The sequence below is a fragment of the Arabidopsis lyrata genome (assembly GCF_000004255.2).
Source record: "Arabidopsis lyrata subsp. lyrata unplaced genomic scaffold ARALYscaffold_1, whole genome shotgun sequence".
Classification (NCBI taxonomy): domain Eukaryota; kingdom Viridiplantae; phylum Streptophyta; class Magnoliopsida; order Brassicales; family Brassicaceae; genus Arabidopsis; species Arabidopsis lyrata.
Window position 1 is genome coordinate 10624472 of NW_003302555.1, and position 26198 is coordinate 10650669.

The 26198-nt window shown below is 34.0% G+C and overlaps 7 protein-coding genes and 2 long non-coding RNA genes across 12 annotated transcripts; 3 read left to right on the top strand and 6 right to left on the bottom strand.

Moving 5' to 3' along the window:
* Positions 1-289: 289 nt before the first annotated feature.
* LOC9329378 (MLP-like protein 423) lies at positions 290-1314 on the bottom strand. Its single transcript, XM_021013557.1, has 2 exons — positions 1049-1314; positions 290-709 (listed from the first exon to the last, which is right to left on the bottom strand). The coding sequence occupies exons 1-2, from the start codon at positions 1233-1235 to the stop codon at positions 429-431; spliced, it is 468 nt and encodes a 155-aa protein (XP_020869216.1). The 5' UTR covers positions 1236-1314; the 3' UTR covers positions 290-428.
* Positions 1315-2355: 1041 nt separating this feature from the next.
* On the top strand, positions 2356-3136 carry LOC110225156. The gene is made up of 2 exons (XR_002329565.1): positions 2356-2540; positions 2774-3136. It is a non-coding gene; the product is annotated as an uncharacterized LOC110225156 (long non-coding RNA).
* Positions 3137-4539: 1403 nt separating this feature from the next.
* Positions 4540-6802, top strand: LOC9329379 (probable serine/threonine-protein kinase PBL28). The gene is given in 8 exon segments (XM_021013129.1): positions 4540-4735; positions 4872-4997; positions 5000-5058; positions 5180-5378; positions 5447-5610; positions 5698-5802; positions 6023-6145; positions 6247-6802. Coding segments are annotated over 8 exon segments (1083 nt in total). The 5' UTR covers positions 4540-4668; the 3' UTR covers positions 6487-6802.
* On the bottom strand, positions 5045-8202 carry LOC9326666. Of its 2 annotated transcripts, none has more exons than XR_002329408.1 (4): positions 7464-8202; positions 7083-7368; positions 6909-6988; positions 5045-5359 (listed from the first exon to the last, which is right to left on the bottom strand). XR_002329408.1 is itself a non-coding variant. In XM_002893272.2 (4 exons), exons 1-2 carry the CDS (start codon positions 8138-8140, stop codon positions 7089-7091), a joined length of 957 nt encoding a protein of 318 aa, XP_002893318.1. In that variant the 5' UTR covers positions 8141-8202; the 3' UTR covers positions 5272-5359; positions 6965-6988; positions 7083-7088. The 2 variants fall into 2 exon arrangements, 1 of the variants encoding a protein (XP_002893318.1); XM_002893272.2 differs by having other exon boundaries at positions 5272-5359; positions 6965-6988.
* A 177-nt stretch (positions 8203-8379) lies between these two features.
* Positions 8380-10260, top strand: LOC9329380. The gene is made up of 5 exons (XM_002890558.2): positions 8380-8619; positions 8724-8889; positions 8985-9065; positions 9562-9685; positions 9817-10260. Exons 1-5 carry the CDS (start codon positions 8463-8465, stop codon positions 9856-9858), a joined length of 570 nt encoding a protein of 189 aa, XP_002890604.1. The 5' UTR covers positions 8380-8462; the 3' UTR covers positions 9859-10260.
* A 293-nt stretch (positions 10261-10553) lies between these two features.
* Positions 10554-13056, bottom strand: LOC9326667 (paired amphipathic helix protein Sin3-like 1). Of its 3 annotated transcripts, none has more exons than XM_021013993.1 (6): positions 12921-13056; positions 12052-12205; positions 11686-11970; positions 11226-11568; positions 11000-11128; positions 10554-10877 (listed from the first exon to the last, which is right to left on the bottom strand). In XM_021013993.1, exons 2-6 carry the CDS (start codon positions 12189-12191, stop codon positions 10809-10811), a joined length of 966 nt encoding a protein of 321 aa, XP_020869652.1. In that variant the 5' UTR covers positions 12192-12205; positions 12921-13056; the 3' UTR covers positions 10554-10808. The 3 variants fall into 3 exon arrangements, with proteins under 3 accessions (XP_020869652.1, XP_020869650.1, XP_020869651.1); XM_021013991.1 differs by having other exon boundaries at positions 11000-11143; XM_021013992.1 differs by having other exon boundaries at positions 11000-11131; positions 12921-13055.
* A 2085-nt stretch (positions 13057-15141) lies between these two features.
* Positions 15142-16363, bottom strand: LOC9329381 (zinc finger protein on ecdysone puffs). The gene is made up of 4 exons (XM_021013774.1): positions 16183-16363; positions 15814-16079; positions 15662-15739; positions 15142-15526 (listed from the first exon to the last, which is right to left on the bottom strand). Exons 1-4 carry the CDS (start codon positions 16279-16281, stop codon positions 15517-15519), a joined length of 453 nt encoding a protein of 150 aa, XP_020869433.1. The 5' UTR covers positions 16282-16363; the 3' UTR covers positions 15142-15516.
* A 2788-nt stretch (positions 16364-19151) lies between these two features.
* Positions 19152-20401, bottom strand: LOC9329382. The gene is made up of 4 exons (XR_002329487.1): positions 19952-20401; positions 19500-19662; positions 19302-19412; positions 19152-19190 (listed from the first exon to the last, which is right to left on the bottom strand). It is a non-coding gene; the product is annotated as an uncharacterized LOC9329382 (long non-coding RNA).
* Positions 20402-21044: 643 nt separating this feature from the next.
* LOC9329383 (paired amphipathic helix protein Sin3-like 1) lies at positions 21045-23318 on the bottom strand. The gene is made up of 6 exons (XM_002893276.2): positions 23220-23318; positions 22542-22702; positions 22177-22461; positions 21717-22059; positions 21491-21622; positions 21045-21368 (listed from the first exon to the last, which is right to left on the bottom strand). Exons 2-6 carry the CDS (start codon positions 22679-22681, stop codon positions 21300-21302), a joined length of 969 nt encoding a protein of 322 aa, XP_002893322.2. The 5' UTR covers positions 22682-22702; positions 23220-23318; the 3' UTR covers positions 21045-21299.
* Between the last annotated feature and the right edge of the window lie 2880 nt (positions 23319-26198).

Consider the following 26198-nt stretch of genomic DNA (forward strand, 5'->3'; position numbering starts at 1 on the left):
GAAGGCAATGAAGGTGGCCGCGCGTGCGATATGGATATGGACGGTGCAGTATGAGAAGATTAACGATGACATTAAGGACTCACGATTCATCATCGACCTAGTACAAAATAATACTATCAGGAGATGGATGAGAGAATCTTAATCACGTCACTGTCGATGATGGTTTCTTTGAGCGGCTTGAACCACTCCGGGATCTGAAAGCCCTCCACTCTTAACTGGGCATATAATACTATATTATTCATGGGCATATATGATATATATGTATCTTGAAAGATACGTAACGTGCCTATACACCAAAAATCAAACTCCGCAATCATAAACGTGGATGTTTCATAAAGAGGTTCCAGTTTATTCAACTTCTTCATACTTAGGAAAATCATATAGAAACGATCGAAACCCTCTTATATAATTTAAAGATATTTCTAGTTTTAGGCAATAGATTGCTTAAGCAGATACTCATCTATCTCTTTGAAGTTCTTGACAGCAAAGTCCTTGATGACGTGTGGGTCATCGATCTCATGGGAGGTCTTCTCAAACTCACCGGACCATTTCAGAAGGCTACCACCATCCTTAGGAATAACGGTGATGGTTCCTTTGAAAGTTTTGTAGTACTCCAACATTTCTCCGCCAATGATGCTGTACGACATGCTTTTGTTCTCCAAATCCACTGCTTCGATCCTCTCAGCCGATATCTTCACCAGTGGAGATCCTATATATACGTTTAAGAATAGAAGCAATGAACAATTTTTTGAATAAAGATATGGTGAAAGATAGTCAATGAGGACATAGAGCATTTAGGGTTCATACTGAGTTATATAGCCCACTAAGTAACATGAATGATTCTTTTATTATAATCTTTAATACATACATCTCTTCCGGTCAAGAACCACACTTGGTTTTTTTAAAAATAAATGTCTTCCTGAATATAAACTCAATCTTGGGTGCGACAAGATTTATGGTTCTCTCCAATAAATTTAGCCATTTAGGTAACTATTCGAAATATGAATTATTAATGGTTACAAATTGAAGAAAGAATGAGACACTGTACCTTCTCCATAAGTAATGAGGCGAATGGAGCCAGGAGCGTTGCCATCGCCGGCTAGAACTTGGATGGTTTTGTAGTCGTTAGGGAAAGCTTTGGGGAAGAGATTGATGCCGTCACCGAGGGCTACCCAAAACTTTTCAGCCGGAGACTTAACCTCAACCTCCACATGAAGAACACCACTCAATCCCATTTTTCTACTTTACAAAAAAACTCAATTATTATTTGTATGTCTTTGAATGATTTGTTTGTATAACTTGTCAATGAACGTGTCTATATATAGAGAGGTTTTGAAGCCTTTAGTGATATTATAAATTGCATTAACTTTTAGGAGCAAATCATCCAACCAATTTTTCATCCTATGGGTCCTTTTACAATTAACCAAAAGCATATGCATTTGCCATTCTTCATTGCTATCTCACCCACTCAAGGAGGTGGGTGAATCACTAAATTGATGCATGGTTAACTTTCAGTACAAAGAAAATACAAAATGGTCAATATATAAACAAAAAAAAAAAAATCTGTACTACTTAAAAAAAATATTTCTGTCGGTGATAAATGTTTTTTAAAAAACATATAGATTTTAATTTTGAGCAAACAAAGATATAGATGTTAGTTTTATGCATGGTTACACTATTTTTTCTTCTTATTATGGATTTCGATTTTGAGAAAACAAAAATATTTCAACTTTTTCATATTTTTACATGATTTTATATATACCATTTGTAGCACTTGATTAATTGCAAAACGAAAATGAAGTTTGAGGATAACCTTTTTTTTTTTTTTTTTTTTTTGGGCAACAAAAAGTTTGAGGATAACCTATAATCGGTTTCTCCTCTTTCAAGGTTTGTAGATCAAAATTTCTTAGCAGATTTGCCAGCTAATAATGATGATAATCAGTCTTTCAATTAAGTTTAATATATTTGAAAAACAATTTATCATATAGAGTTTTTATGGTCTAGAGATGATAGAAGTGTCTCTTTCGTATTTCTTCAGATCGATTGTGTGAGATTACCATTGACCCCAACTATCTTTTGTATCGTTCAACAAAGAACGGGAAAACCGATCATTTCATACTCCAGCTAAAGTACTATGTTCAATTCATATCCCAAATTTATAGTTGTGCAAATCCATACACTAACTATTCGTAATTTCAAATTCACTTCCCAAACTAACTAATTCGTGCTAGTTTATACCCAAACCCTGACGATGTTAGAAGTCCGTCAACGGTTGCTTACGTGGATGCCACGTGTGAACGACGTCGTTTTGTGATGGACAAAGAGACAATAAAATTTTGTTAAAACGTCGTCGTTTTACGTGAGTCTTCACCTTCTTCAACTTTTATTTCTTTCTCTCCCGACAATGTTCCTTAAGATCTTAAGTCGAAAATAAGAGATTCTGTTACGAGTTGAAGCTACGTGAAAGACGTGTTGCAGGACGTGAAGAGCTTCTGTTAGTGGAATAGGAGATTCTATATTTGAGTGGAAGGAAAAATGAGGTACGTTTCATTCAAATTTAGGGTTTTAAAAATTGGGGTTTTTTTATCAAACGATCAAATTGCGAGTGTATTGTTATAAAATGCGATGGATTTTGTGTGTATTTCTATATTTTGGATGAGATTGATGGGTGTTTTAAGGTTTTGAGTTAAGAATTGACTATGTAATTTTTATGAGCACCAAGTGTTCGATAAAATGTCAAAACGAAAAAATCATTTTTTTCTTTCATTTTCAGCAATGAAGACGATGCAAGTTTCCAATGCTACTACGGTGGGAAGTTTATAGTAGATAATGGGAATAAATTTAGCATGTTGGAGGAGGGATTCTCAGCCTTGAAAGCAAACCACAAGCATTATTGACCAATTTGATGGAGTCGTTGAACGAGTCTCTTTGTCAGCAACGCATTTGGTTTAAGCTTCCATATGAGGAGTATACAGAGCTTAAGCTTAAGTCCCAGGAGATTGAAAGTTTTTGTTATAATCTCAGGAGAACTTTTACGGTTATGTAATGGTGTTTTAGGTTCTGTTTGGTTATGTAATGGTGAATGATAATGTCGTTGTCCTTTTATGGTACTAATATTTATTGTTTTTTTGGTACTGATAGTTATTGTTTCTTTTGGTCTGTTTTTCCTCAAAAACCATCTATTTTCCAAAAAAAAAAAATTCACTTCCCAAAAAAGAAGAAGACTCACGTAAAACGACGTCGTTCTACCAAACTTTTATTGTCTCTTTGTCCATCACAAAACGACGTCGTTCACATGTGGCATCCACGTAAGCAACCGTTGACGGATTTCTAACACCGTCACGGCTTGGGTATAAACTAGCACGAATTAGTTAGTTTGGGAAGTGAATTTGAAATTACGAATAGTTAGTGTATGGATTTGCACAACTGTAAATTTGGAGTATGAATTGAACATAGTACTTTAGCTGGGGTATGAAATGACCGGTTTCCCAACAAAGAACCAAGTAAGTGAAGTAGCACATTTTACATAATTGGTTCTCATTTATGACCTCTCATAATAACTGTGGACCAACATGTGAAACATGATGAGATTTAAATGGTTATAAATAATGTATTTATCAAAAATAAATCAGTAAACGTTCACGTCACACAATTATTTAAACATAACAACTTATTAATTGCAAATTTATTTTCATAAGAACAAAACTTTCTAATGATAAAGATCTGAATGTTTTTGCTCTTTATCTTGTACGATAATGTTCTTGGTGGCATGGTTAGGTGCAATAAAGCCAAAACAATTTCATCATCGTTAGGTACTTTTATTTCACAATTGTGCGAGAAAACAGCATGTTGTTTTCCATTGCTATAAAACGGCAACCACTCTGCAATCTTAAAATAACAAGGTTCTAAATGAGTCATCATTTCTATTTGAAGCAAATGTTCATCGGAACCCAAATCTTTACTATACAATTGGATACGTTAAAATTACAGTAGCCTAGGATTTGACAAGCTTATTATAAAACTAAGATTGCTTTTAAGAAAATTATAGGTTTTCTTCTAACAAGCCACTTATAAATTTAAAATTATATAATCTCTATCCCTCAACGAACTATGAAAACAACATTAGTTAATAGCAATTGAAACGAAAAGGGTAAGGAAACACTCTGAAAGCAGCTTCTCATCTCCATTTGATCGACAGAAATACGTACGTACACAAACTGGTTAGAAGGAGATAGATTCAGACAAGAGAACCAAACCGAGAATTTGACCTTAAAAGCGTTAAAGAAACATCAAGTCTTTACTTTCTCAAGATGGCTCTCATTTTCTTTTGCTTCACGTACATGTAATCTACGTATTTTTTAGCTCTACCGTCTCTTTCTCTTTCTCTCTCTTGAATGAACTTCGGTAGTTGAAATACTGCTGTTGAGTATTTCAGAAACCTAACCCTCAAAATCAATTAACTTTATTACACTCTCTATATTTATCATCTTCAACTACAACAATCTTCTGTTTCTTTGGAAGCAACTAACTTACAAAGGATATATTCACGACTACAAAGACACACCCTCTTCTGTCTTAAGGACGAGACAGAGAAGCTTCTTCTATTGGCTTTGGAATGGTCTCTGGCATCTACGAAGCATAAGAAAAAACCAAATCCAAACTAAAGCTATGCATTTTCCTCTTGTTTCGGCTTGGAACAAGAGAAGGAGAAGCAAATCTTATGATACGGATCCATGTACGTTCCTTTTCTCCATCATCTTCGCCAGATGGCATAAAAGTATGTTATCATTTTTGTTTCGACATTACTACTAGTGAATAAAAAGGGTTTTGGTGAAACTGAATCATCTGTGTGAAACTAACCTGATTCTCAGGGGTCTACAGAACAGCAGAGTGCTGGCAAATCGAAGATCAAGCGTCTCAGCCAAGGAAGCGAAGATTCGGGTCATCAGTTTATACCCTCAAGGAGATGGAGGAGGCCACAAGTTCTTTCAGCGATGAGATCTCCTCGGCAAAGGAGGCTTTGGTCGAGTATACAAAGGCACTCTAAAAACAGGAGAGGTAGGAACTATATTGCTTCATTTATGTGATTTACAGGCTTTGTAATGTTACAAACACTTTTCTATGGAAGAGGAGCTATTAGAGTAGGATACATATTATCTTGATCCCTTGTTATTTGAAGGTTGTTGCAATCAAGAAGATGGATTTACCTACGTTTAAAAAGGCTGATGGAGAAAGAGAATTTCGTGTGGAGGTGGATATCTTGAGCAGACTCGACCATCCAAATCTGGTATCATTGATTGGCTATTGTGCAGATGGAAAACACCGGTTCCTAGTATATGAATATATGCAAAATGGAAACCTGCAAGATCATTTGAATGGTAAGTCCATGAAATAAGAGTCAAGTCCAGTAAAGGCAATTGGTGACTGAACCACGTCTTTCTCACAGGAATAAAAGAAGCAAAAATAAGCTGGTCAATAAGGCTCAGAATTGCACTTGGAGCAGCCAAAGGACTCGCGTATCTACATTCAAGTTCTTCTGTTGGGATTCCAATTGTTCATAGAGATTTCAAATCCACCAACGTTCTACTAGACTCCAACTATGATGCAAAGGTGATTACACAGTAAATTAAATGGATGGTTTATGCAGCACTAATATCAAGCATACAGTAGAACTAAGACGTGAATGTATCCTTGCAGATATCCGACTTTGGACTAGCAAAGTTGATGCCAGAAGGAAAGGATACTTGTGTGACAGCAAGAGTTCTAGGAACATTTGGCTATTTCGACCCAGAATATACATCGGTAAAATATTCTTACGTATATCTTCGCATGATTCACTTCCTGTAAATGAAAATGATGAGATGGCAAAGGGTTCACTAGACGCTACTTAACTAAATTGAAAACTCACTAATAATAACATGAAATGTCCTGGAATAGTAACTTTAATTACACTCACATATCAGAACCATAAGCAAGGAAGTACAGTTTTTAGCATAACTTGTTTTCCATTTTTCTGTGGCAGACAGGTAAACTTACTCTACAAAGCGACATTTATGCATTTGGGGTTGTGCTTCTAGAACTACTTACTGGACGCAGAGCAGTTGACTTAACTCAGGGCCCAAATGAACAGAACCTGGTGCTACAGGTAAAACAGACCTCATAGTTCTAAGATTCACAAACATAAAAGTTTCACAGATCAGGAAACTTAACATAGGAATAAAATACTTAATTTTCTCTACGTTTCAGGTTAGGAATATACTGAATGATAGAAAGAAATTGCGTAAGGTTATAGATGCCGAGCTGCCTCGGAATTCATACAGCATGGAAGCTATAGCTATGTTTGCTGATCTAGCATCACGGTGCATCCGTATAGAGAGTAAAGAGCGGCCTTCAGTGATGGATTGTGTTAAGGAACTGCAACTAATTATCTACACAAACTCGAAGGGTGGTTTGGGTGGGACGATTCCCACATTCAGAAGGCTCTAGACACTGAATTCTTTGAAACAAGTAATATGGATTATTGTCATTTTTCCTAAAATGAGAGGTCACTGATTAAAAACTTGATAAATATAAACAAACAATCCTAAATTCCTAATTAAGAATTACCGGAAAATTTATATTCAACTTCCAGCCACTAAACTTTCATCAAGCGATATTATTTGGATGTATATACTATAAAGTCAATAAGAAAATCGGATCAAGCAATAGATGTATTTGTATAGTATGTTGTATTTGCTATGAATGTGTTGCTTGAAGAGAAATGAGTATATATATTCAGGGGTGTAGCCTTTTTTTTTCTTTCCTTCTTTCGCCTAATGCCTAAAGAATTGACCACATGTATATGTACAAGAAAAACAATTGCTGCCTACTGGAAGCAGATAACAAAGATAAGAGTGCGTGTGAAGTACCTCTACTAAGATCATATAAACAATAGGTTGAAGCAAACGGGATTATCAACACGTACCCTTGGTCATGTCACATTTAGCTCCTACATGATGAAGCCAATCAGAATTTTTGTTATAAATTCAGACAACGTAGACAAACACAAAAACCTAATTGGTACACAGATGGAAAAACTGTACCCATGTTTACACATTTGCAGAGGAGGTCAGCTCATTATCAGACCCCACCATTTCTACTGTAGGGGTGGTGCATAGTGGAAGCTTCTTGCGCATCAAATGTTTACGCCGTTGTAACATCAAAAGGACCAAAACAGTATCTGTCTTAACAACCTCGTATCCTGCTTTCTTGTACATATTGAAAGGAGCCTCATCCACCATCCTACAATGCAAGTAGACATCTTTTGATGGACTAATCTGAGATATCAATTCCTCACTCGCCTTCAACAAATGCCACCCAATTCCCCTCCTAACAAATCATCACACAAACATTCTCATAAACGAAATCAACAAGAATAACAACACAAAGCTTCTTAAAATCATACACAGAGCTTAGCCAAATACCTTCTAAGATCCTCTTTCACAGTCATGTTGCAAATATAAGGTGATTCCTTAGGAGGAGTTGGAGAAGGAGGCGAAGCATTAGTGCCTCGTTTATCCAAACAAACCTCAACAGTTCCAGCCATCTCAGCCTCCTCCTCTCCATCATCACTAAACCCATCAACTTTTTTCCTAAAGAACCCAACTAAAGTAACTGCGTGTGGCAACACTTCTCTCCTCTCAATCAAATACTGCTTAACCAAAAACCGTAACACAGACTGATAACCAGAAGGCAATAACATCGATTCACCAAATGACTCAGCCAATAGATGCACCGTTGAATCCATCTCTTCATGTCTCATAACTCGAACCCACATCGATCCAGATTCAAGCTCCTGAAAATACGCAAATCCTTCAAGAGTTTTCAACTTCTCTAACTCATCGTTACTCAAAAACCTCCCAGTTCGAAACGTTTCCTCTAGAAACGCGTAGCTTCCGGTAGATTTCGCAGCTTCTTCTCCAGTTTCTGTAGCTGTCGAAACCGAAGAAGGAGGGAAAGCGAATCTGAGATTGGAGCGGTGAGATCTACACGAATAGAGTAATGGATATCTAGGTGAGGAAGAAGAGAAACCAAACTTCGTTGATTGGCTTGGTTTAAGAAAATCAACAGAGAAAGCGAGTGAGATGCTTAAGGCCGCCATTGACACACACAGAGACGATTATCTTTCTCTCCGATTTGGTGGTGGTTCAGTATTCGCTAATCTGTTATAACGAAATAAAATGGATAAAGTAACTGACACTAATCTATAAAACGTCGCGTTTTGAATTTACCATGAAGCTCATTAATTATTGGGCCCTATGGCCCAGATTGATAAAGTGTAAATATAGGTAATCCTTAAAACGCAGCGTTTTGCTATAAGCCTATAAGTATTTGGGCTTAAGGCCCATATTGCGATATATATAGTTTAATTTTTCCGAAGCTCGGCGATTTCAGAAGACGGAGGAGGAGCGAGGACGGCCGCCATGGATCCAGCAGGAGGAGCATCGGTGGCCAGCGATATTGGAGGAGAAGGAGAGAAATTCGCGGTGGGGAATATTTATTCAGTGAAGGTGATCACCGGAGATGAGTTCCGAGGGATCGTCATGGCTTACGACCCCATTCCCAACTTCGTCTTTTTTGATATCCTTCGCAGTTTCTTTAATTGTTTGTTTCATAAAAATCTGAGATTTAGGGATTTTTGATGTCTAGACCTGAATTTGTGGAATCCTTGATTGGTTTTTTACAAGAAGGAACAAAACCTAGACCAGGGCATTCGAAGAACGCTCGGATGGTGAATGCGAATTTTATTACAGGGCTTTCGTATTTAGGCAAAACCGAAGATCCACTTGATACAGACAACTTTTCTGTTGATCTTAATGGTCTCCGAGCTAAAGAGGCACTTGCTATCAGGTGATAAGATATTTTGTTGTTGAATCTTTTCAAAATGCAATTTTTATTGATGTTTGCTTATTTTGAGCTTACTTGGGAAAACGTATTGAGCACAGGCAAGCGGAAGCAGATGCTGAGAGAATGGGAGTTGGTGTTACCGCTGAGGCTCAGAGCATCTTCGACGCGTTGTCTAAGACGTAAGGTTCTTCTCTTTTTATTCGTTGCGGATCAAAAATAGCTAATCTCACAGCTTAGAGTGATCATGAGTCTATTTTAGCTATACGGTAGAGAGATGGGAACGAGATCTTAATCACATGTTTAGTTTACGTATTAGCTATTTGTAAATAACTGCTTGGTTTGGAGGAATTAGTTTGAGCTTCTAATGTGTTATTGCCAAAGATAAATTGTTGGAATCTGGACATGATTTAGTGTTGTATTGGCTCTAGGTTTCCAGTGATGCTAGCTTTGCAACAATATATATGCAAAGTTTCTATTTTTTGTTGTTGTAGACTAATGTTGCGTGCTCTAGTGTCAAGAATCTTTAGTGTTCTCTGTGATACAATTAAGAAGCTGTCTAGATACATAGTTTTAAATCCTAAAATTTTCTTTGTTTCTAATGTCAGTTCAGAGGAAACAGCAGAATTTACTTTTTTCTCTTTCAAATGAATCACATGTGAATTATTTTCCTTGTAGGCTTCCTGTGCAATGGGAAAACTCAGACATTCTGGTGATGAAAGAGGTACGCGTTCGTAGCCCGTATCTTTCAGATTGTGTCTTTGGAGGAACTGATGCTGCAAACAACCGAGTCAAGAAAGTGGTAAGCATCACTTTCAGTTCATTGTGTAATGTCAATTAAGCCTCTGGTGTTATATTAGTCTCTTGCATTCAAATCGGGTAATGTTGATCGAGCCTTGGGTGTGATAGTAATGCAATTTTGCCTTATCGCAGCTTGAGCTGGAGAGACGAAGGTTGCAACTCTTTGGCACATGAGACCAGTGAAAGGAGTCGGTCAGTGAAATAGCGAAAAGGGGTTTGTTGCTACTAACCCGAAAAGCTTCTAGATCTGATCGACCAGCGAAAAGTGGATATGTTTGCTTTTCGCATGTTGTTGTCTTTACTTAGAATCTGCTTGTCCTTGTAAAAGCAGATTAGAGATTTCTTGAGTTGCAGGGATTGAAATTTGGACTAATTTCACCCTGTTAATGACAAGAACAGTGAGGTCTTGTCCACTTTTTACCAGGTCTTGGTTAATTTATCGCCTGGAATGGAACTGTAATCTATTCTAAAATGTTGAACTCGAGAAACGACATTTTATTGACTTCTCCAATAGAATTTTAAATCTTGTGTGCATTAGAACTGAGTTCCTTCTTCAATGAGAAAGTTTTTAAGAAATGTTTTTATCTGTTGTTTGTTAACAGGGATCAATAAAACATGTTTCGAGTGATTGGAATTTATTGAGAATGATGCGAGTACACGCATTAGTATTGAACTATTTATAGATTCCAATGATGATCACAATATATTCATCAATTAGACCATGGTGATGTATAACACACAAGATATACACTTGAGATTGGGTAAATCAAGCATCAACTAACTTATTGATTACAAACCAACATTGATCTCTAAATGTGATCGAAATTTTAAGTTCCTACAAAGCATGAAGAGATAGAGAGATATAACAATGATCACTCTTAGGTTGCTTGATATCATTTCAATCAAGTTTCACGAATGTTGTAAAATGAATCCAAAAACCACAAAAACAATTTGTAATGTAATTCAACAATAGAACTTGTAACATAGATCGACACAATAAAGATGAGAGTTCTGCTTCTTCTAACAGGTACTAAAATATGAGCCACACAAGTTCTTTATACTACTAAGAAGGCAAAAAAAACACTCCTACTAAGTAGACAAAAAAAAAGTCCACACACTTGCTTCTAGTCTTCTACTTGAGTACTTCGCTGAGATTGAGATGCGTTCATTTGCGATCCACTACTTCCACAAGCCTGAAAACACAACCATTTACCAGCAACAATATAACAATCTCACACAAATTACAGCACCAGATTAAACTAAGATATGAGCAATTTTCCACACAAAACTGAACTCAAGATGGAAAGAGACTAACCTGAAGAGCTCTCTTACCACACGATCGAGAATTGTGCCCTGCTTGACCACATTTCTTACAATGTATTGTGCGCTTGCTAAGTTTCACTTTTTTCTTAGGTGGAGACACATTCTTTCCTTTTCTCTTTCGCTTCTTCAATGGAGACTCATCACAAGTTAGCAAAACAAGAATTATCAAAATGGTATTTTCTTTGTATTAGTTTACAGTTTGAGCATTTTATATATACCTTAAGCTTCTTCTCAGAATCCGGATCATAATCTGGATCATCACACTTAGCACGTTTTCTTTTGTTATTATCAGTATTATCAGACGCAATCTTGATCATCGCTGGATCAATACACTTAGCACGTTTTCGTTTGTTATTATCAGACGTAATCTTGATCATCGCTGGATCATTACACTTAGCACGTTTTCGTTTGTTATTATCAGACGGCGCAATATGTTGCTTAGCCTCGGGAGGGATGGTTAGCTTAGTGCCAGCTGAAAGGTAGACGCTGAAACCTAGAAGAATATTCCGGTGGTTTTTCATGAGTTCCTTCACCTTTGCAATGAAACCAGCTTTATCAGCTCTACAAAGAGACACGTAATGTCAGAGTTAATTCACAATGTGTGTTTTGTTGTATAGCAGAATTGCGAGTTAAAAGTAAGAGCAAACCAAAAATAACAGGATACAAATAATTCCATACCTGTTAGCTTTAAAATCATTGAATATCTTTATCCATTCTTTTAATTTTGCAGGTTCATTAGAAAATGCCTTTCTCACAGAAGCCATGTAAGCAGGGGCATTAAGCTTACTTAGCTCCGGTGATACTCTTATGCAGACTATGGTTTGAGATTGGCCTAACCCTTTGTTAGCCTTGGTAGGGATGGTTATCTTAGCCTCGGGAAGGAAGACATTGAGACCACGAAGCAGCTTTCGGTGCCCTTTAATGAGTTCAGTCATCCTTGCAATGCCACTATCTTTGTTGATTCTACAAAGAGACTTAATTAGTAACATCATAATCAGTTCTCATGTGTGTTTTTTGTTATCAGGAGTTGAAAATAATGCATACCGATGAGCTTTAATGTCATTCAAGACCTTGAGAAATTCTTTAAATTTTGCTGGTTCATCATGAAGTGCTTCCTTCACAGCAGTGAGGTATGAAACCGCATCATCCATAGTTGCCTTGGGTGATAAGCGTCTTCCAGACATGGGGTGAAATTGGCCTAAAATAAATAAGGTATCATTTATATATCAAAATAGATGAGATCAATCATTGAATCCCTCTTGTATCTCAAAGTTATTACCACTTTTCCTTAAAAATGGCTTAAGAATCTTTCTAGAAACAGAGCCTAGAGTGCAGAAAACAATACACATCTCATTCCTTAAGTTTTAAAGCATTTCAAATCTCATAAGCCATAATAAGCTAATTCTCACAAAAACCTATTACAAAGTCATCAAAAACTCTTTCGTCCCTTTTAAAAACCACATGGCACATAAACTACACATGTGAAGCAGTCAATTCATATCGAAGCAAACCAGTGAAACACTGGATTAGATGTCTTAATCTCATTCTCAACCAACAAAATATATATATAACTCATGCAATTCACCAATTAAGAGCTTGCCAGAGGATCGAATCATCAGATGGGTTTCATTTAGAGATGAGCTTTACGTTTTAAAAAATATCATATCTAAATTTGAGAGTTCAAGTTCCTTCCATTTCATCTCTCGGATTTGATATGATTCAGGTAAATTTCATCATAGATACAAAGAACAAAATTCGAAATCAACCCACCAATACAACTACAAAAGCAACTAAATACAAGCCTGAAATAAATTCCCAAGCAATGAAACCAGAAAATACGAAATTCTAGTTATCTAAACGAAATTAAAATATAACAAAAAGAAAAAGAAGATGACCATCGCGTATATAGTTACCGAATATCAGAGAAGAAGAAGAAGATTTGGAGAACCAGCTTATCACTTGTATACCACACGATCACGACGAGAGACGGAGACGGAGAGGAGTTTCTAGAAAAGTTTCTCGAATTTCTTGATGATAATTAAATGATTCGTTTAGGGTTTTTCTCATGTAAAAAACTTCAACCAATTAGAGTTAGAAATTATGTTAACATAAATATGAAAAATTCCAAATTTAAAATATGTATTTAGATTAAGAAAAAAAGGTAAAGAAATCTATGCATCATTCTTAAATGAAATTAAATAAATTATACAATCAGATACTAATCTTAAAAAGATAAGGAAATAAATAAATAGAGAAAATAAAAAAGAAATCAATTTATTTTTATCTTGATAATTTTTTAAAAAATGAAAGTCAAATAATTTTAAAAATAAACTTTATTCAAATAGAAATACAAAAAGCAATTTGTATAAGTTTCACGAATATAATTCGTCAACAAGACATAAGGCTTTTGACGTCGGTTAGACTCACAAAAATGCCCATTTTTCAATATTCATTTTCAAAAATGCCCCCTTTGGCTGTCTATTTTTAAAAATACCCATTTTTATGTACAAAATAACTAAATTATCCTTCTTTTAATAAAAGATATCACAAATATATAAGGAAAATATGAGAATGTGCACACATCAAAATTACAAATTTGATTTTGTAAAAACTTGTAAAACCTTTTAAATACCTTGTAAAATTTTTCCGCCAAAAAATTTTTTTTGCGGGAAAAGTGATTCTGCAATTTTTTTGGCGGAAAAATTTTACAAGGTATTTTAAAGGTTTTTTACAGTTATTTATAAGGTTTTATAATGTATTTTAAAAGGTTTTACAACGTATTTATAAGGTATTTATAAGATATTATAAGATTTTACAAGCTATTTTATAAGGTTTTATAAGTTATAAGGTTTTACAAGTTATTTATAAGGTTTTACAAGTTATAAATACCTTATAAGTACCTTGTAAAACCTTTTAAAATACATTGTAAAACCTTACAAAACACTTGTAAATATGCTGTAAAACCTTTAAAATACCTTGTAAATTTTTCCCGCCAAAAAAATTGCGGAATCAATTTTCGCGCAAAAAAAAAATTTTGGCGGGAAAAATTTTTACGGGAAAATTGCGGGATCACATTTCCCGCCAAAAAATATTTTTTATTTTGTGGACCTAATTTTGTTTCAAATAAGGGTAAAATGGTCATTAAAAATTAAAAGAGGGCAAACTTAAAAATGGACTCTCAAATGGGGCATTTTTGAAAAGGGGTATTAAAAAGAGGCATTTTTAACAATTTCTCTATTTATGGTGTCATAATTTGGATTAGAAAGACATCCGGCAAATTGTTTGTGTTCATTTTAACCGTTTTCGCATTAGTGAAACGCTTTCGATTGGCTACTGTAAACATTTTACAAGCTAAGTAGGTAGAAAAATATGGTATAAATTTTCTTAATAAATGAATAATTTGGTTTTGGAAAAAAAGAAATTGGTTAACATTAAAAATATTTTTAAATCACATCGATAACTTTGGTAGTTTGGTATACCATCATGTCAACATACTTGATTTTATACATAATAAATGACTTAATTTTCAATTATAACATTAGAAATAAATTATACAACATATATTTTGAGAATAGCGATGGCACTGCACACTATGATATGTAAAGTATAAATATAAAATTGTTCTGCCCTATTATTTGTTTCTTCTAAGACAGAGTTTTTTTTTTTTCTACGACATGCATGCATGTCGTTGAATAGTAACATTTGCACGTATTATCTTTATCAAAAAAAGAAAAAACATTTGCACGTATTGAACGATTAACCATGCATCTCTTACGAAGATACGTCGGCTTAATTTTCGTAATAACTAGTATATATAACGATATTACTTTTAGCTACATTCTATTTCGTGTTACCTACGCTTCAAACAAACATGAAAGTATGAAACAGATATTACGAAATTCTCCATTTCAGTTCAATAGTCCCGAAACAGATTGTTTTATTAATTAAAGAGCCCCAAAAGAAACACACGAGAAGCTTTTTATCGAGTATGAATCACAATCCATCTTCCCCCATCGAAAAACATATAAATAAAAAAAAACACCAACAATATGTAGAGGACAAATAGGATGATTTAGTAACATTTGCAGGCATGAAAAAGATTTATATACAAAATTTATCCATTTCATCTAAATATTTGCGAAACAGATTTTTTTAGTAACGAGCCCCAAAACAGAAGATCTCATGAATCAATCAGAGAAAGAAATACACCAAAAGGGTTTTGTCGAGTATGAATCCCAATCTGTATACTTGATTCCATCTCACCCATTGGAAAATATAAAACCACATCGGAAAATATAAAACCAGTAACAATATGTACAAGAAAATTCTCCCATAATCAACAGGTGATTCAATGGCGTTTGCCACGAATCCGTCTGGCCAGTTCCATGTCCCTGCGCATGATCGTCACCCTCCTAGCATGAATCGCAGATAGATTGGTGTCTTCAAAAAAACCCACAATAAAGGCTTCAGCAGCTTCTTGTAATGCAAGTATTGCATGGCTCTGAAACTTCAAATCGGGCTGCAGAAATAACAAGATACAAGTTTATTTATTGCTAACTCAAATAACCAATTTTACCACACAAAAAAAAAATGAAAACTCAAATAACAAGCGAAATATTCATTGAGCAGTTAAGTTCTAGTTAAGATTATATACCCTATAGTTTTCGGCGACTTCACGAACAAGACTCTGGAAACGCGCAGATCGGAAGTACTCTGATATTTGCGAATCTCACTACAGCAACGGTACGTTGTTAAACACATATCTCATAAACAAATCCGGTAGAAGAGAGTTAAACAAAATATTACCGAAGACGAGGAGGCTCAACAGGTTCAGGGATAGGTTCAGGTTCATGATCAGCCTCAGCCTCAGATTCATGATCAGCTTCAGGCTCAGATTCATGATCAGCTTCAGGCTCAGATTCATGATCAGCCTCAGCTTCAGATTCATGATCAGCCTCAGCTTCAGATTCATGATCAGCCTCAAGTACTTCGTGATCAGCCTCAGCTTCATGTTCAGATTCTTCACCCAAATTATCTAAATCGTTTGCGTCTACATCGTTGCTTATCGGTGGCTGTAATTTCGAAAGTCCAGAAAAATAAGAATCAGAACCCTAGAAACACAATCTCCGAATCTATTTAGAAACCCTAACGGAGACAAAAAGAAACTAATCAAACCTCCACGGCGATTTGCGTCCTCGGAGCTTCTAGTACTTCTACAGTACCATTACCATATGGACCTGATCTTCGTGGATTTGCTTGCTTCTTGCGAGGCATGTCTCCCAGCAGTGATTCTCCGAGCAAGATCAAGAAAGAAGTACAAGAGAGGATTCTTGGTATAACCGTTCTTGAAGAATCTCTCTAGTATCTCAATTCTCTAGTAGTTATACTTATCCTGCAATTCCTTTCTTATATAGAATAATTTGGTGGCTAGGTTTCGTTATTATTTTGAAAATGTGATAACCACGCTACCGAAATATCTAACCAAAGGTTCCAAAAACCAAAAAAAAACTACGTATTGTGAAGCTTAAATGTATCATATACGTGGACTGATAGATCAGCTGTTAGAGAACGATTTAAAAAACAAATTAAATCAAAAAGAAGAGAAAGAATCAAGATGATGTGAATTTTTATGAAATTGCAGACTTAAATAATGAGAAAAAAAAACATAAATCAAGTTTGTTAGTGGCACGCTTCCGAATGGCTACTTTAAATATTATACAAGCTAAGTAGGTAACGAAAATGTTATAAATTTTTTAAAAATGTATAATTTGGGTTTGGCAAAAAAGAATTCTAATAATATGGTACATACTAAATATATACAACTTTGATATACCGTCTTGTCATCATATTTGACTTACGCATAGTACAATGAAATACTTTTTTCGATAAAAAACATTTTAAATAAGTTATACAACTATATTGTGAGAATAGCGATGGTACTGCACACTGGGAGAACAAGCTTCTCCTTTTACACCATACGATCACGAATAGAGAGAGTTGAATTATTGTTTTAAGGATCTTCTAATTTCCAATTTTAGATTTTATTTTATTTTAATTTGGATTTCGGCAATCTTTTTATCTAAAGCTCCACGAAAGTTGACAAATAAGCAGTGTTCAAGAAACAGAACCTAGATTATCCAGTTGATTCTTTTTTTTGTGAAACTTACGTAAACAAACCCTAATATCCTCCAGCATTGGATTCAAGTCCTCAATGTCGTCACTTTCAGTGATATAAACTCAGTATCGTCTGAGCCACAAAACATGATTTTGTATTACTAAAGAATACATAAAAAAGAAAGTCCACACGCTTGCTTCTACTCTTCTGTTTGATAAGTACTTTCTCTGAGATTAAGATGCTTCCATTAATTTGCGATCCACTACTTCTACAAAAAAATAGTAACAAAATGGTATTTGAGCATTCTATACCTTAAGCTTGTGTAGATCAGGAGTTGAAAATAATTCATACCGATAAGCTTTAATATCAACCAAAACCTTGAGAAATTCTTTAAATTTTGCTGGTTCATCATGAAATGTTTTTTTTCCGAGAATGGAGGTATGAAACCGAATCATCCACTACTTCTACAAAAAAATAGTACCAAAATGGTATTTTTTTTGGATTAGTTTACAATTTGAGCATTCTATACCTTAACCTTGTGTAGATCAGGAGTTGAAAATAATTCATACCGATAAACTTTAATATCAACCAAGACATTGAGAAATTCTTAACATTTTGCTGGTTCATCATGAAATGTTTCTTTCAGAGAATGGAGGTATGAAACCGAATCATCCATAGTTAGCTCCGGTGGTACTCTTTTTCCAGCCATGGTTTGAACTTGGTCTAATCCTTTTAGTATCTAAAAAGAAAGAGAACTTTTGTTCATTAAAATATATTAAATCATCAGTGAATTTCTCTAGTATCTCAAAGCTATTATCAAATTGACTGGAATTCTTCAAGAAACAGAACCTCGAGTGCCTAAAAAGTAAAAACATACAATTCTCATTCCTCAATGTAAATAGCAACTCAAAAGATATCACGCCGCCACTTGATTTTGAATCCTTAAAATATATAATAAGCTAATTCTCAAAAAAACAATTGTTTGCTTTCCAAAGTCAACAAAAACTGTTTCATTATTTTTAAAAACCACATGGCACATAAACTCAATGAAACACTGGATTAGATATGTCTTAATATATCATTCTCAACCAAAGATAGAAGATCTCCATTCACCAATTAAGAGCTTGCCAGAGGATTAAGTGAGATAGCTTTAAGAGATTGGCTTAACACTTCTATTGGGAACAAAACAAAATCATCTCTAATTTGAGGGTTCAAGATGATCAAACTTTCATCACTTGGATTTAACTAATCAGCAGGTAAATTTTATCGCATATACAAAAATGTATTAAAAGAAAATCCAATTCAAACTCATGCTAGCAACTTAAAAAAGGAATTAAATACATTCCCTAATAGTGAACCAGAAAATACGAAACTGTTACAGAATTTTGCAGAGAAAAAACGAAGAAGGCTTGGAGAACAAGCTTCTCCTTTACACCACACGATCACGAAGAGAGAAAGAGAGACAAGTTTCTGGAATAATCTCTCGAATTTAGTGTTGCTAATTTAAAAGGTTTCGTCATATATAGGTTTTTGTTTTCAATAATACATTTGTTTCTTAATAATGAATTTTCTAAAGTTTTATAGATATGAAGAAAAAATAATTAATCCTTAGTTATAACTTATAAGAGCAAGCCCAATGGATGAATCCTTAAAAGAACTCTTAAACATTTTTTAATCATAAATTATGACAATTTTAAAATTAAGAGTTTGTGATGAATCCTTAAAATTTTCTTTGTCCAATGGTAGAATCCTTAAATGGGTTTCTTAAAAAAAAAAAAAAATTAAATTAACAACTTTGTAACTCTGAGATAAATAACTAAATCATTTTGAAAACTAAAATAAGTGATGGATTACTTTTCCAGTACAAGTTGGCCAAGTTTTCTCTGAGATTCAGTGTTTAGATCGCCAAGAGGATCAATCTCCACACCAGCTTCCTGTCAACACATCAAGATTACAATAATTATTGATAGTCCATTCGAAAAACGATAGAATACAAAGAAAATACAAGTCATACCTTAAGAATTTGAATCCCTTCTTCAAACGTTAACCTCAATGTCTTTTCAAGAAACTGCATGTATATTAGCGCCAATTATCAGAATCCAAAAAGATACAAAAACTATGTTTCTGTTACTCCTTGCTGCTCATGAATCATGATACTGCAGATATATATATGATTTACCTTCAAAGGTTTAAATGGGTATTGTTTTCCAATAGCTTCAAGTTCCTTTTTGCATTTGTTATTCAAACTAGTGAATATAAACACAAATAACTCGTCCACAAGGTCCATTATCTGCAGAAACAAGAGATATATTAGCACCAGTACTGTCACAGACTAGAAAACACTTGAGATGAATTTAGATTATTAACAACAAGTCACATATTGTCATTTGCTTGTGAAGCTGAGGAGACTGAGCTAGACAAGCAGGCTGTCCTTGGTATTCCAACCTAAATACAACAGAGCCTCCTTCACTACTACCGGCCAAGAGTTTCAGTGTGTGGATATTAACAAAATCCTTGGATAGCAAATTTTCTCTGAAAACCTACAAAAGTGATAGCTAATTAAGCAAAGCAACATACAAGAACAAAGCAACCAAATCATGGAAAGACAATAACTCTAAGATAAACAATCACTAACACTGAACAAAGTTGAATAAGGTATTCAGTTTTCTGGAAAACCCAATAAATGTTTTAACCGTAGTCACAGAACTCATAGAACATCTAATTTCGATAAACCCAGAATCAAATCTCAATTCAAAAACCATAATTTCGATAACATCTAATAACACTAATCTAATCATACCGTAAGAAATAAAACAGTTAGATTCATACCGTGATTAAGCGATTGGAGCATGGAATCGCCTAACTATTTGCCGAACGCACTGATTTGGTCCACCGAACTTATGTTGGTGACCACCGACAGTGGAGCTGATCATCACGGATGATTGGTTACGACTTTGTTTCACCTTTCTCTTCCAATTTGATGACCTAGACGCCGGATTATGAAGAACAACACGATTTGCTCTCAATTTCGCCATCGGAGAAATTAGAAAACAAGGAGAAGAGAGAGAGTCGAGAATAAAATGAATCGGGAAAGGAATTTTTTTTTTTGCTTTCTCACATTTACGAACCAATCTCGGTGCCACGTCAGCGCCTCTTATCAGCCCAAAAAACTCTAAAACAAGGAACGTTTCTTGCGTTTTAGATCAGTTTTGATTTAAATTTGGGTTTTTAATTTTAAGAAACTTAGGCTTAGAGCCCTCTAAGGATCACCATTGCTGTTGCTCTTATTTCATATCTCTATACCATTAGTAATTCAATAAATTTAATTATCTCCAACCAGTATTTTTTAAAATTAACAATTTTGTTATCATTAATTAATATTAAACGACATAGAAAAGCTTAAAAATCTATTTTTGAAGATTTGTTGTTTAGAAAAAAATCCTTAGAGAGCCTTCCTTTTAAAAAGAGATAAAACAATTTATGCCATCTTATTACATAAACTGGTTTTACGAATGCACTTAAATGAGATACACATACCACAATTGAATTTTTTTAAGTTTTTATACATATGAAGAAAAAAATATTAAGGGAATTTAGTCAGATATTCCACTTTTTCTGAAAACTTTTCCAAATCTACCAGTTCTCATAATTCTTCATTCCTTTCTAAGTAGATAAAGATATAACAATGATTACTCAGGTTGCTTGATATCATTTGAATTAAAGCTTCAAGATTGTTGTAAAATGAATCCAAAAACTAGAAAGACAATGTGTAATGTAATTCAACATTAGAACTTATAGTATCATAGATCAACGCAACAAAGATGAGAGTTCTAACTTATTGATTACAAACCAATATTGATCTCTAAATGTGATCGAAATTTTAAGTTCCTACAAAGCATGAAGAGATAGAGAGATATAACAATGATCACTCTTAGGTTGCTTGATATCATTTCAATCAAGTTTCACGAATGTTGTAAAATGAATCCAAAAACCACAAAAACAATTTGTAATGTAATTCAACAATAGAACTTGTAATATAGATCGACACAATAAAGATGAGAGTTCTGCTTCTTCTAACAGGTACTAAAATATGAGCCACACAAGTTTTTTATACTACTAAGAAGGCAAAAAAAACACTCCTACTAAGTAGACAAAAAAAAAGTCCACACACTTGCTTCTAGTCTTCTACTTGAGTACTTCGCTGAGATTGAGATGCGTTCATTTGCGATCCACTACTTCCACAAGCCTGAAAACACAACCATTTACCAGCAACAATATAACAATCTCACACAAATTACAGCACCAGATTAAACTAAGATATGAGCAATTTTCCACACAAAACTGAACTCAAGATGGAAAGAGACTAACCTGAAGAGCTCTCTTACCACACGATCGAGAATTGTGCCCTGCTTGACCACATTTCTTACAATGTATTGTGCGCTTGCTAAGTTTCACTTTTTTCTTAGGTGGAGACACATTCTTTCCTTTTCTCTTTCGCTTCTTCAATGGAGACTCATCACAAGTTAGCAAAACAAGAATTATCAAAATGGTATTTTCTTTGTATTAGTTTACAGTTTGAGCATTTTATATATACCTTAAGCTTCTTCTCAGAATCCGGATCATAATCTGGATCATCACACTTAGCACGTTTTCTTTTGTTATTATCAGTATTATCAGACGCAATCTTGATCATCGCTGGATCAATACACTTAGCACGTTTTCGTTTGTTATTATCAGACGTAATCTTGATCATCGCTGGATCATTACACTTAGCACGTTTTCGTTTGTTATTATCAGACGGCGCAATATGTTGCTTAGCCTCGGGAGGGATGGTTAGCTTAGTGCCAGCTGAAAGGTAGACGCTGAAACCTAGAAGAATATTCCGGTGGTTTTTCATGAGTTCCTTCACCTTTGCAATGAAACCAGCTTTATCAGCTCTACAAAGAGACACGTAATGTCAGAGTTAATTCACAATGTGTGTTTTGTTGTATAGCAGAATTGCGAGTTAAAAGTAAGAGCAAACCAAAAATAACAGGATACAAATAATTCCATACCTGTTAGCTTTAAAATCATTGAATATCTTTATCCATTCTTTTAATTTTGCAGGTTCATTAGAAAATGCCTTTCTCACAGAAGCCATGTAAGCAGGGGCATTAAGCTTACTTAGCTCCGGTGATACTCTTATGCAGACTATGGTTTGAGATTGGCCTAACCCTTTGTTAGCCTTGGTAGGGATGGTTATCTTAGCCTCGGGAAGGAAGACATTGAGACCACGAAGCAGCTTTCGGTGCCCTTTAATGAGTTCAGTCATCCTTGCAATACCACTATCTTTGTTGATTCTACAAAGAGAGTTAGTAACATCAGAATTCGTTCTCATGTGTGTTTGTTGTGTGGATTAGGAGTTGAAAATAAACCATACCGATGAGCTTTAATGTCATTCAAGACCTTGAGAAATTCTTTAAACTTTGCTGGTTCATCATGAAGTGCTTCCTTCACAGTAGTGAGGTATGAAACCGCATCATCCATAGTTGCCTTGGGTGATAAGCTTCTTCCAACCATGGTTTGAAATTGGTCAAAACCCTTTAGTATCCAAAGACAGAGAACATTTTAATCATTAAAACATCATCATCACTGAATCTCTCTAGGATCTCAATTCTCAAAGCTATTACCACTTTTTCTTTAAAAGGATTTTATAATCCTTCAAGAAACAGAACCTAGAGTGCAATATAAACATACAAATCTCCATTCCTCTCTCAAAAGATATAACTACTATTTTTCCAACACTCTGATTTTGAATCCTTGAAAAATATCATAAGCCATAATAATAAGCTAATTCTCAAAAATGCTCTTCCAAAGACAACAAAAATGATCCATCCCTGAAGCAATCAATTCAAACGGAGCAAACCAATCAAACACTGGATTGAGGTTTTTATCTCATTCTCAGCCAACTATAGAAGAAACTCAGTTCATCATTTAAGAGCTTGCTAGGGTTAAGTCTGATGGGTTTTAGTCTTAGAGATTAGTTTTACGCTTGAAAGCATGTAAAGCCTGAAACAAATTCCTAAAACGAAATTTACACAAAACAAAAAGAAATTACCGAATTTCCGAAGAAGGCTTGATGGAGAACAAGCTTCTTTTATTTAAATTTCGTCTAGCTATGGTTTTGCTTCCGATTTTTGATTTATGATTTTTCCTTTTAATTTGGATTTCGGCAATCTTTAAACTGACTAATAAGATCCTAGAATATTATACAGCTGATTTTTCGTTTTGTTTTGTTTTGTGAAACTTATCTAAACCCTAATCGAATCCAGCATTAGATTTCAAGGCCTCAATGTCACTTTCAGTGAGGTTAAGATGCTTTCCATTTGGGATCCACTACTTCTACAAAAAGAATTATCAGAACGTTATTTAATTTTAATTTATCTAGTTTTATTATATAAACTGGTTGTACGAATGTACTTAAATGATATACACATACGGACATACCACAAGTTAATTTACTCATTCGTCAGCCTTAGCATCAATGGTTCATTGACATCTTTTGCTTCACTTGTGGGTGCATTTTCATTTCCAATACTTAGCAGCCACCCATGCAGCAAAACTTCCTTGTGATTCTAGAAGTCTCATGTTTTCCTTGAGAGTGAAGACTTTGCAAGAGGTATCTACAAATATAATTTTTTATCTTATTAAATAAAATGCTAACCCTCTCATAAAAGTCTAATACCTGTCAAAATTGTAATTAACTATATTGTCACCTAAAGAAAAAAAAAAATCTTTAACCAAATAGGAAAAACTATTTTCTTTCTTAAAAAACATATTAACATATACACATATTTTGTTTGATGATATGATGATTTCTTTGTTTCACAAATAATATCATATAAAGATGTGAGGTGAAGTATATTAATAACAAATTAATATGATAAGTTATATATCAAATCTTATATGGTCATTTTGATTGGTTGTTCTTTTCTATTTTTTTTTTTTTTTGGTAGGAGGTTGTTCTTTTCTATTTTAAAGTAATAATGTATTTTCGTTTTTATAATTTAGTTAAATTACATAAATTAGTATTGACTTATTTATCTTTAATGATATGAATTAATTTACTGTATGAAATTTTATTTTTCAATTACATTCATATATTATATCTTACAAAGAGCAAGGTTATTTTCTTTAATGTATTTTCTAAATAATAGTATATGATGTCATGGTATCCTACGAATGAAATTAACGGCATAATGTACCTAAGGTGTGATTCAAAATCTAAGAGAATTGAAATATCAAATATACGAACTGGTGTAGTAATCTTGAAAATTCTAACTAATAAACTAGACCATTAAAAATATAAAGTACATAAAGTTTGAACAAGTATTGTATGGAGACTTCTTTATATATACCTCCCAAGCTTCAAAAAATAATTCTCTTCCAAAAACCTTATAATTTACATCCTTCCAAAGACCCCTTAAAATATTTTGGTGTCCTTGGATGACAACCTACATTTTTTCCATAGTTGAGTCGTCAAGGTCTCTCTACAAGTAGAATAATTAGGATTTCTAATCACCAATTTGTCATCATATGTATACCAAACAAAATCAAAAGTATAAAAACAGGGAAGAAAGAATATTGAACTTAGCATCAACAGCACTGGTGAAGAGCTCTAAGAACGCTTCATACTTCTCAGGTTCACCTTGAAAAGCTTTCTCGACTGAGTTTATGTATGCATACGGATCAACCTTGATAAGCTTTTTCCGGCTATGGTGTCTGAAAACTGGCTACAAACTTCAATAAGACGGATCATCCAATCAAACTTATGAATCTGAAAGCTCTAACCACATTATCTTTTGAACAAAACTTCAGAATCGTCCAAAAAATAGAAGCAAGTAGAGTAAATAATCTAACAGGATTAGAGATTTCAAATATGGGCCACTTAATTTGTTAAAGAGGTTTTCTGAATTACCAAATTTTAATTTTTAAACAATAATGTTGCATTACCACAAATTAATTTAACACTTTTAAAAGTCTAATATTCCTTCACAATTATACATTTCTATTATAATTATTACACACCTGACCTCTGAAACTGTTACAATTATTTGTTATGCTGAAAAATCAAACTATTTATATAAATAAAATGCTAATAAATAATGCAAGTAAATCGTTAAATCTTTAAATAACTATAATTTCTATTTGAATTTTAAAACTAATAAAACAGAAAATAAATGTGTGTACCAAAGTTTTTTTTTAAAACAAAAGAAAAATTCCAATGAATATATTACTATTATGATATCTATGCTATTATATAATTCACTAACACAACAAAAAAAATATTAATACAAGCTTTAATCAAAAACCATATGCTAAAACTTACAACTCGCACGACTGTGCAAGTCAGGATTTATATACTTTAAATTGTTGGACGATTTCACAAACACGATGCTGGAAACGCACTTTAGGGATCGATAGTTCTGAACTATCCCGGTATTTATGAATCTCGCTGTAAATCAACAATACATCGTTAAACATATCTCATAAAAGTATATCTGATAAAAAAGAAAATAAATAAGCAAGATCTCACCGAAGACAACAAGGCTAAACTACAGGTCCAACTTTTCTTTTCTTTTTGGTATCAACAAGAGGTCCATCTTTGTCCACATCTTGTATTCTTCTTCCAACCATGGATCAAAAGAATTGTCATACAACTATTAAAATATTTATACCTTCCCTCAGTTTGCGCTTGGAGAATAGACTTCTTTTTCTTACATATGAGCATCATTATCTTCATGAGAGTGAGTGTCATATCTACATTCCTTTCCTGTAAATCCAAACATGATCTTTATTTTATTTTTTGGTATTTTCTTAGTATGATCAATGTACCATTTTAGCATTTTTATACCTTAAGCATCTTTAAGAACGTTCTCGGACCTATCTTTCTCTTCGTTTTGGGAATTTCAACTCTCTTAGATTTGGGAATTTCAAAGCATATAACATCCTTTCTAAAATCATCTCAAAATTTCGAAAATATATTATTAGTTTAGTTTATCCAAAATAATATTTTTGTAATAGTATTTTGAAAGTG

What these genes read in the sequence shown, in the direction of transcription:
- LOC9329378 (XM_021013557.1), bottom strand. Translation starts at nt 1,235, where the DNA reads ATGGGATTGAGTGGTGTTCTTCATGTGGAGGTTGAGGTTAAGTCTCCG. An exon ending in CCTCATTACTTATGGAGAAG is followed by an intron (nt 710 to 1,048) that starts GTACAGTGTCTC and finishes ACGTATATATAG; the next exon opens with GATCTCCACTGGTGAAGATA.
- LOC9326666 (XM_002893272.2), bottom strand. Translation starts at nt 8,140, where the DNA reads ATGGCGGCCTTAAGCATCTCACTCGCTTTCTCTGTTGATTTTCTTAAA. An exon ending in GTGAAAGAGGATCTTAGAAG is followed by an intron (nt 7,369 to 7,463) that starts GTATTTGGCTAA and finishes ATGATTTGTTAG; the next exon opens with GAGGGGAATTGGGTGGCATT.
- LOC9329380 (XM_002890558.2), top strand. Translation starts at nt 8,463, where the DNA reads ATGGATCCAGCAGGAGGAGCATCGGTGGCCAGCGATATTGGAGGAGAA. An exon ending in TCCCAACTTCGTCTTTTTTG is followed by an intron (nt 8,620 to 8,723) that starts ATATCCTTCGCA and finishes TTGGTTTTTTAC; the next exon opens with AAGAAGGAACAAAACCTAGA. An exon ending in AAAGAGGCACTTGCTATCAG is followed by an intron (nt 8,890 to 8,984) that starts GTGATAAGATAT and finishes TATTGAGCACAG; the next exon opens with GCAAGCGGAAGCAGATGCTG.
- LOC9326667 (XM_021013991.1), bottom strand. Translation starts at nt 12,191, where the DNA reads ATGTCTGGAAGACGCTTATCACCCAAGGCAACTATGGATGATGCGGTT. An exon ending in AATGATTTTAAAGCTAACAG is followed by an intron (nt 11,569 to 11,685) that starts GTATGGAATTAT and finishes GTCTCTTTGTAG; the next exon opens with AGCTGATAAAGCTGGTTTCA. An exon ending in ATTCTGAGAAGAAGCTTAAG is followed by an intron (nt 11,144 to 11,225) that starts GTATATATAAAA and finishes ACTTGTGATGAG; the next exon opens with TCTCCATTGAAGAAGCGAAA.
- LOC9329381 (XM_021013774.1), bottom strand. Translation starts at nt 16,281, where the DNA reads ATGCCTCGCAAGAAGCAAGCAAATCCACGAAGATCAGGTCCATATGGT. An exon ending in GGACGCAAATCGCCGTGGAG is followed by an intron (nt 16,080 to 16,182) that starts GTTTGATTAGTT and finishes TCGAAATTACAG; the next exon opens with CCACCGATAAGCAACGATGT. An exon ending in GTTGAGCCTCCTCGTCTTCG is followed by an intron (nt 15,740 to 15,813) that starts GTAATATTTTGT and finishes CCGTTGCTGTAG; the next exon opens with TGAGATTCGCAAATATCAGA.
- LOC9329383 (XM_002893276.2), bottom strand. Translation starts at nt 22,681, where the DNA reads ATGGTTGGAAGAAGCTTATCACCCAAGGCAACTATGGATGATGCGGTT. An exon ending in AATGACATTAAAGCTCATCG is followed by an intron (nt 22,462 to 22,541) that starts GTATGGTTTATT and finishes CTCTCTTTGTAG; the next exon opens with AATCAACAAAGATAGTGGTA. An exon ending in GTGGTAAGAGAGCTCTTCAG is followed by an intron (nt 21,369 to 21,490) that starts GTTAGTCTCTTT and finishes TTGTGTTTTCAG; the next exon opens with GCTTGTGGAAGTAGTGGATC.